This window comes from Argentina silus (genome assembly GCF_951799395.1).
Source record: "Argentina silus genome assembly, chromosome: 17".
Taxonomy (NCBI): Eukaryota; Metazoa; Chordata; class Actinopteri; order Argentiniformes; family Argentinidae; genus Argentina; species Argentina silus.
The window spans coordinates 294,103-303,928 of NC_139671.1; the positions used below are offsets into that span (position 1 = coordinate 294,103).

The following is a 9,826-nucleotide window of genomic DNA, read 5'->3' on the forward strand; positions in this document are numbered from 1 at the left end:
AGTTGGCTTTGAGCCGTAATGGAGGACAGACTGGGTTTGGTTGGCTTTGAGCCTTAATGGAGGACAGACTGGGTTTGGTTGGCTTTGAGCCGTAATGGAGGACAGACTGGGTTTGGTTGGCTTTGAGCCGTAATGGAGGACAGACTGGGTTTGGTTGTCAGGGGCAGGATTAGATGGTGTGTGTGTGTGTGTGTGTGTGTGTGTGTGTGTGTGTGTGTGTGTGTGTGTGTGTGTGTGTGTGGTATGTGTGTGTATGTGGATTAGATGGTGTGTGTGTGTGTGTGGATTAGATGGCCACCACTCCCCTGGGGCTCACTGTGGCCTGATGTGTTAAAGCTTCCAGCCTCTCTCTCCGTGGTCGTGTTAGGCCCGGTGTCCTGGCCCGGTGTCCTGGCCCGGTGTCCTGGCCCGGTGTCCTGGCCCGGCTCTGGCCAGCGCTCAGCCATCCCACAGCCAATAGACACATTAGGCAGATTGGATCTTGATGGATAATGAGGCTTCAGGGCCACACACTGGCGTGGAATGTGAGGTATCAGGCATGTTGTGCTTCAGTGGAAAATATACCCCAGAGTTTCTGTTTGAGTTGAGACAGAGCAGATAAAACAGAAACATGTAAACAGAAAAATGTTTACATGATTCAAAGCACTTGATACAGGTTCTGATAAGGTAGATGTTTAATTTGACTTTATTCATACTGGGGAAAACGCCTCTTTTGTCCACAATATCAATACAATTACAAAACAACACAGGAAAATACAGAAATCAGTACATGATATAAAACCAGTGTTATGTTAGAGAAACAATCACATCCTTCACCAACGAGGTCCTCCATCAACAACTTTTGCCAGAGAGGCACCAGAACATCCAACTGTCCTGTTTTTTGTGGGTTGTTCCAGCAGTGAGGACCACAACTAAAACCGGATTTGAGTAACAAACTGTTGTTCTCTCTGTTTCCAGTCAGGTGACCCCGTACGGCGTGGGGTCCTTCCCCGTGAGGCTGAGGAGAGACGCTGGCCGCTGCCTCTGCGCTGAGGGCCGGGACGCTGAGTGTCTCCACTTCTGCTCTGCCTTGCACACGCAGAGGTAGAACACCAGGAGAGGCTGGGGGAGGTAGAACACCAGGGGAGGCTGGGGGAGGTAGAACACCAGGAGAGGCTGGGGGAGGTAGAACACCAGGGGAGGCTGGGGGAGGTAGAACACCAGGGGAGGCTGGGGGAGGTAGAACACCAGGGGAGGCTGGGGGAGGTAGAACACCAGAGGAGGCTGGTAGAGGTAGAACAGTAGGGGAGGCTGGTAGAGGTAGAACACCAGGGGAGGCTGGGGGAGGTAGAACACCTGGGGAGGCTGGGGGAGGTAGAACACCACGGGAGGCTACCCAAGATGATAAAAACTTCAATATACTGTATTAAATATCGGGGAGGAATTAATATTGACATTGTTGTGGAGGAGGGAAAACAGATGAATGAATGAATGAATGAATGGAATATTGATATTGTTTCTATTTCCACAGGGGTGAAAATGCATTGATGAAGAGGAAATTCTCTGCAAAGTTCAAGAAACGATACAAGGCTGGACTGAAGGATCCCTGGGAGCAGAGGACCCCTGACACACCCCTCACACCTCACACCTGATTGGACAGGAGGGATGTTTAGTCTCTTCTGGGATTGGTGCAGAAGGATGTTAGGTGCCATAGTCCACATCTGAAATGGGTTTCTGAAGGATTCTGTGGGCTCTGTGTCATTCTGTCACCACTGTTCAAGTCTCCATCCAAACGTCCTCCTGACAGCTTACAACGCAATAACACATTAGTTCATCAATATGTCCGAGGCAGTTTTATGTTAATTAAGACTTGATGGATGTTTATAGCTGATGTTTTTGTCTCTATATGATGTAATATTTTGTATATTGTTTATTTTTGGTTTCCCTTCACTACACTTTCAATCTGTCCTTGGTAGAAATGCAGCCGGCATCTGGATCAACAACATGATGGAACACCTTTGAGAGACATGTTTGACGTGGGGAGAGAGAGGGGAGAGAGGGGAGAGAGAGGGGGGAGAGAGAGGAGAGAGGGGGGAGAGGGGGGAGAGAGAGGAGAGAGAGGGGAGAGAGGGGAGAGAGAGGGGAGAGAGGGGAGAGAGAGGGGGGAGAGAGAGGGGAGAGAGAGGAGAGAGGGGGGAGAGGGGGGAGAGAGAGGAGAGAGGGGGGAGAGGGGGGAGAGAGAGGGGAGAGAGGGGAGAGAGAGGGGAGAGAGGGGAGAGAGAGGGGGGAGAGAGAGGAGAGAGGGGGGAGAGGGGGGAGAGAGAGGGGAGAGAGGGGAGAGAGAGGGGAGAGAGAGGGGGGAGAGAGAGGAGAGAGGGGGGAGAGGGGGGAGAGAGAGGGGAGAGAGGGGAGAGAGAGAGAGAGAGGGGGGAGAGGGGGGAGAGAGAGGGGAGAGAGGGGAGAGAGAGGGGGGAGAGAGGACAGAGAGGGGGGAGAGAGAGGAGAGAGGGGGGAGAGGGGGGAGAGAGAGGGGAGAGAGGGGAGAGAGAGGGGGGAGAGAGGACAGAGAGGGGGGAGAGAGGGGGGAGAGGGGGGAGAGGGGAGAGGGAGGGGGGAGAGAGGGGGGAGAGGGGGGAGAGGGGAGAGAGAGGGGGGAGAGGGGGGAGAGGGGAGAGAGAGGGGGGAGAGAGAGGGGGGAGAGGGGAGAGAGGGGACAGAGAGAGGAGAGGGGAGAGAGGGGAGAGATGGGAGAGAGGGGACAGAGAGGGGAGAGAGGGGAGAGAGAGGGGGGAGAGGGGAGAGAGAGGGGAGAGAGGGGGGAGAGAGAGGACAGAGAGGGGAGAGAGGGGAGAGGGGAGAGAGGGGACAGAGAGGGGAGAGAGAGGGGGGAGAGAGGGAAGAGAGAGGGGGGAGAGAGGGGGGAGAGGGTCTCTCCCATGTACAGAAGACATTCCAGGACAAACACACCACATTACTGCTGCTGCTGAAGTAGAAGCATCTGAATGATACCAGACAATAACATTGCTTACTGTATATAGATAGAATTTACATTTCATATATTTTCGTTCATGTTAAGAATTTACATGTTATATTTGTAGAGTTGCTTTCCCATCAAGTTATGGATTCAACATTAGGGCTGGTATTCAAGCAAACCTGCAATAATAACAGACCTAAAACATACATAGTGTCGATATTGCTACTTCTAAATGTCTCCTACAGGGTACAAAGCTAGTCTATTTTGACATATTATCTCGTTCAACTAACTATTGCAAGTTGATTAAGTAAGTAACAGCCTTATTCCAAAGTGTATTGGATTAAATCATTTGAATATTTATTTTGTTTGAGAGATGATTTTATAGCTAAACACATTAAAAAAGTAAACATGATCATTGTCTCATTGTGGTCATTTGCAAACATTCCTGTATAGATTATAGAAGCACAGATATCACAGCGTCAGCCAAACCATGATCCATCTTGGCCCCAGACCCCAGGCCCCATCATGACACCAACATTCTAATTTGTGATTCTAGAATATGATTGTGATAGAACTTTCTGTGCCAACATGGCGCCCGTTCAAATTCAAATTGCAGCGGAGTGTGCCAGACTCTGTAGAGTCTCCATGGTTAGTCTCTGGCGGTCAGCTGAGCACGTTTCAGGAGAGCGGGGATGGACCGTGTCCTGTCCGTGCTCCCGGGCCGGGCCACCGCAACCTCTCTGGAGAGGCCCGAGAGGAGAAGATGTTCAACCCGGTGTAATCTCACCCACAATGCACCACTCAGGTCCAGGAATGTGTGTTGGCTCCGGGGGACAGCGGTCTATGGTGGACAGTGGTCTATGGTGGACAGTGGTCTATGGTGGAGCGGTCTATGGTGGACAGCGGTCTATGGTGGACAGCGGTCTATGGTGGATAGCGGTCTATGGTGGACAGCGGTCTGTGGTGGACAGCGGTCTATGGTGGACAGCGGTCTATGGGGGACAGCGGTCTATGGGGGACAGCGGTCTATGGTGGACAGTGGTATATGGTGGACAGTGGTCTATGGGGGACAGTGGTCTATGGTGGACAGCGGTCTATGGTGGAGCGGTCTATGGTGGACAGCGGTCTGTGGTGGACAGCGGTCTATGGTGGACAGCGGTCTATGGGGGACAGCGGTCTATGGTGGACAGCGGTCTATGGTGGACAGCGGTCTATGGTGGACAGCGGTCTATGGTGGATAGCGGTCTATGGTGGACAGCGGTCTATGGGGGACAGCGGTCTATGGGGGACAGCGGTCTATGGTGGACAGCGGTCTATGGTGGATAGCGGTCTATGGTGGACAGCGGTCTATGGGGGACAGCGGTCTATGGGGGACAGCGGTCTATGGTGGACAGCGGTCTATGGTGGACAGCGGTCTATGGTGGACAGCAGTCTATGGGGGACAGCAGTCTATGGTGTGATGGCCTCATGCAGGACTTGTGGCTTTTCCTGTTGTTCAGTTTTCTTGACGTTATTTTCACCACGTCTGTGTTGTTGGACACAATGTTTTCTTTGAGATTACTGCGGTTTCACCGATGGACCCCACAACTCAACAGTAAGTCATAAATCATGTTTGTTGTCTAAATAGCCAAGCAATACAAATACATGTCATGCAAATAAGCAATAAAATAGACTTTTTTTAACATGTATTTAACCTTTATTTATCCAAGTTAGTCTCATTGAGATGAAATCTCTTCAAGAGAGACCTGGTCCAAGACTGCAGCCATATTTCAACAATAGGATGACACGCATATATCACAAAACTAACTACAGACCCCGACACCATAAAGTTACAATCATAACACACTGAAAACGAATTAGACATAAACATAAACACAGCCTAAAAGGTTAGTGATGTTAACACACATACTGCACAATGCATGTCACACATAAACATTCCAGTCATACATCATATCAATCATAGTTACCACGGGAACATGTTCCCATTCCTCAGAAGCATGTCCATGTTCCTCAGCACACATGAACATTCCTCAGGATCATGTAACACATTATCCTGGAGTTTCAAACTAGTCTGGAACAAATTCCAGACAAGCATGGGCACTGAGCCAGCTCTTCATAAGAAAAGCAGGTCTTATGCCAGTAATAAAAAAACAATTAATAAAAAACTATTCTCAACTTGAGCTTCTTTAGCAGGTCTTACATGATGAGTGAAGCAGCCAGGTGAAGACGTTCCCGTGATTGAGCAGGTTAAGACGTTCCCGTGATTGAGCAGGTGAAGACATTCCCGTGATTGAGCAGGTGAAGACGTTCCCGTGATTGAGCAGGTTAAGACGTTCCCGTGATTGAGCAGGTGAAGACATTCCCGTGATTGAGCAGGTGAAGACGTTCCCGTGATTGAGCAGGTGAAGACGTTCCCGTGATTGAGTTCCAGTATGTAATCACATGACTTTCATGATCTTTGGAATGAGAGAATATCATGTCTTTAGTTTTGGAGGAATTAAGAACAAATTTCAAATCATACAAATTCTGCTGAATAACATTAAAAGGCAACTGACTATTGCTATAAGCCGTGATAGACTGCTACCACTTGACTACACAATGGTGTCATCTGCAGAAAAATGTAAAACTGGCAGCATTAATATTGTTTTCAATACTATTTATGTAAATAATAAATAGTAAAGAATCTAAGATGGGGCTCACCTGAGCTCAGCTCTAAGATGTCTGACTGACTGAGTTAAAGCACTGAACGTCATCTAAAACCTTCAAGGTAGCAATGACGGTATAGTAATTAGTTAGTAATTAGTAATTAGACCTGAAACCTGACTGCATACTTTTCATTAAGTTGTTTTCCTGGAGGTAATCTTTCGGCAGCCTGTTGACCAGTGACTCCATGACTCGCCAGAACAGAGAGTATTTTTGGTTATTTAGGTTTGAAGGATCACCTGACTTTAATAAAGGTAAAACAAATGCGTTCAGAGATGTGATTGGATACGAGTGTGAGGTTGAAGATGTGTGTCGTAGGCACGGCAGTGAGCAAGATAAACATTGGATTCCTGTCAACTGGTATTAAATCTTCCACTTTTACGGTGGAAACAAGGGTCTTCTTCAGCCTCCTGTTCCAGGGGCATGTGCTGTACAGATGGGGCTTCAGGTCCAGTTCATCCCCCCAGGCCCATAGCGCTAAGCTAGGTGGAACCAGGACATCTGGTTCTTGTGAGGCTGAAATCTTTTAAACCCAGGCAATGCCCTCTCCAGAGGCAGGAAGGCTAGATAATGGTTGCAGTGGGATTAGGGAAGTGGGGATTGAAAAAACCCAAACCCCACAAGGTTGTAATGGATCTCTCGCCCTATGGTCCAAGCTCAGGCCTTCTTCAAAGACAGTTAACGGCATAGCTCACGCAAATTGGGGAGAGCATCCTGGCTGGTAACATCACCGTCTGGTACGGTAATAGCACGGCCCAGGACAGGCGAGCTCTGCAAAGGGTGGTACGCCTGGCAGAAAAGACCATGGAGTTCCAACCCTCCCTCTCCATGTCCTGTACACCAGGAGGTGTAGGACCAGAGCCTACAGGATAATGAAGGACCCTCACCACCCGAAGAATGGACTGTTTCAGCTGCTGCGGTCAGGCAAACGCCTCCGCTGTCATGCAGCAAGAACAGAGAGACTAAAACTGAGTTTCTTCCCCCACGCCATCAGGATCATCAACGATGACCCCACCAGTGCCCCCCTCAAGTCACTCACACACTCACTGACATCATGACACATATGCACACATATAATTATCCATTGCAGACTCATCTTCCACTGTAATTATCTGTACTGTCAACCTGTCATTGCCATTGTATATTGCCATTCCATTGTGTACTTTGCTTCACCGCTGTTTATACTGTTTATACTGTTTATACTGGTTATATTTTTTATTATTTCTATTTTATTTTATTCTATTTTAAAACTTATTGTTGCACTACTCTGTGGCACTGTCAATTTTGCATTTCACTGTATACTTGTATGCACGTGACAAATAAAGAATCTTGAATCTTGAATCTTGAATCTTGAATCTTGAATTACAAATCCACATATTTTGTTCCTTACCCTGAAAGGAGTCTATCGACAAGAACAGACTTCAATTCACTTTGGTTCTGTTTATCTGGGCACTGTAAACAACGGCTAATTGTTAGCATTTTAAATCAAAACCCAATGCAAATCAATGTTTGAAATGTCATGATCATCTCAAACTCTCTATGGAGAAAATGACTGAGATGATTTGAATGTGACATTTCAAACATGCTAACTTAGGGTCCATTGACTTGCATTGGGTTTTGATTTAAAATGCTAACAATAAGCCGTTGTTTCCAGTGCCCAGATAAACAGAACCAAAGTGAATTGAAGTCTGTTCTTGTCGATAGACTCCTTTCAGGGTAAGGAACAAAATGTGTTAAATATGTGACTGTGTAATTTAGGTGAACTATCCCTTTGAAAAGACCTTTGGCAGGTTTTAGCCCTCTGAGGATATTCATTAAGTATTGTGTTTCTAACACACACCAACCCAGCATGTCCTTTAAAGGGCCGACACACACACACACACACACACACACACACACACACACACACACACACACATACACACACACACACACACACACACACACACACACACACACACACACACACACACACACACACACAGGCACCGTCTCCACCAGCTGCTGGTTCCTGAATCCCTAAATCCCAGTGATATTGATAGCAGCGTGCTAGGGCAACATTCCTGAGAGGGAAGAGATGGAATAAAGCCTCTGAGACTGGTTGGCAGAGAGGAAGAAAGAGGGTTAGGGAGGGAGGGAGGGAGAGAGGGAGGGAGGGGGAGGGGGAGGGAGGGAGGGAGGGAGGGAGAGAGAGAGGGAGGGAGGGAGGGGGGGGGGGAGGGAGGGAGAGAGAGAGGGAGGGAGAGAGAGAGGGAGGGAGGGAGGGAGGGAGGGAGGGGGGGGGGGGGGAGGGAGGGAGAGAGAGAGGGAGGGAGGGAAGGGGAGAGGGAGCCCAATGTGCTTTTCATCCATCTGGGGCTGGTTCTGGTTCTGGTTCTGGATCTTGAAGCCGGTCTGTAGCTGAACGTGGTGCCAGGTGCCGGGTCCAGAGGTGAGCTCTGGAGGGGCGATCTGGGGATCCCTGGACCTTCACGGAAAACGAAGATGACAAGTCAAAAGATTTTAAAATAAACTATATACTAATAACTACCATCTCTACTGTCTTCTGTTTGCTGCATACATTCAGAGGTTCAAGTTCACGTCTGTTGGATTCCATCAGAACCCCCCAGTTCTGACCGGGGGGGGGGGGGCACTGTTCATCACTTTACATACATGTCTGATGGAGCTGCGGGGAGATGGAGACTGACCAATAACACACACACACAGACACAGAGGTCAGAGGTCAGAGGTCAGAGGTCTGGGATGAATGGATCATAGAACACATCATCAGAGGTCTGGGATGAATGGATCACTCTGAAATCATAGAACACATCATTTACATTTACATGACATCATCAGTTAATGTTTCATCCTGTACATTACCGCTTCAAGGTGAAACATGCCAGAGCTGTTTCTGGAGCTACTGGATTGATGGACAGCAGACACACACACACACACACACACACACACACACACACGGTATTAACTGTTACCCATGGGTCAGTAAGGGTTAGGGTTAGGGTGTAATAAATGGTTGGGACAAGCCTGCACAGTGTCCAATCATAAACAAATAACATCATCATCAGAGCTGGACAATATGTACATATTTCATATTTCATACTTCATATTTCATATTTCATATTTCATAGGGGTCGGGGGGCAGGGAAGTTGATTCTGGGGGTTCTGGGGGTGATAGTCTAAAAAAAGGTTAAGAACCTCTGGTGTAGGGTGTACCATGTGACTGACACACGCACGTACGCACGCACTGTGGGGGGCTGTACTCTGGGGTTGATCCTGTGGGGGGGGGGGGGGGGGCTGTACTCTGGGGTTGATCCTGTGGGGGGGGGGGCTGTACTCTGGGGTTGATCCTGTGGGGGGGGGGGGGGGGCTGTACTCTGGGGTTGATCCTGTGGGGGGGGGGGGGGCTGTACTCTGGGGTTGATCCTGTGGAGGCGGGGGGGGGTCTATACTCTGGGTTGATCCTGTGGAGGTGGGGGGTGTCTATACTCTGGGGTTGATCCTGTGGAGGGGGGGGGGGGCTGTACTCTGGGGTTGATCCTGTGGAGGGGGGGGTCTATACTCTGATCCTGTGGAGGGGGGGGGGGGGTCTATACTCTGATCCTGTAGGGGGGGGGGGTCTATACTCTGATCCTGTAGAGGGGGGGCTTTCATCTTTGTTGGGCTGTTGATGACTTTGTTGACTCCAGCAGCTCTGCACTCACCTACCACATCACACAGAGAGCCAGACACACACACACACACACACACACACACACACACACACACACACACACACAGACAGACACACACACACACACACACACACACACACACACACACACCACACACACACACTCTCTATCCCCCTCCACCCACTTGTGTGGGGAATGAATTCCAGATAATTGTTGTGGTGGCTCGTCTGAGGTAGAAAGGCACTGAGGTAAGGGGGAGGGGGGTGAGGGGGGAGACAAGGGGGAGGCAGGGTGATGATGATAAATCTGGCATCAAACAAGGCGGTGATTATGGTCGAGGATAACGAGGCTAAACACTTCCTCAGCTCTAGGAGGCTGTTTCAGAAACCTGCCCTGTCAACTGGCTGTTTCAGAAACCTGCCCTGTCAACTGGCTGTTTCAGAAACCTGCCCTGCTGTTGCTGCTGCTGTTGTTGTTGATGTTGTTGATGTTGTTGTTG

General features: G+C 49.2%; 1 protein-coding gene across 1 annotated transcript in view; it reads left to right on the forward strand.

The window, feature by feature from the left end:
- Positions 1-1,631, forward strand: part of LOC310817952 (uncharacterized protein) — a gene marked incomplete at both ends in the record, with an annotated part of 13,334 nt that extends 11,703 nt beyond the window's left edge. The window contains 2 exons of the mRNA XM_083688710.1: positions 958-1,083; positions 1,511-1,631. Coding sequence (XP_083544836.1) covers positions 958-1,083; positions 1,511-1,631 — 247 coding nt within the window. The remainder of the gene's footprint in view (positions 1-957; positions 1,084-1,510) is intronic.
- Between the last annotated feature and the right edge of the window lie 8,195 nt (positions 1,632-9,826).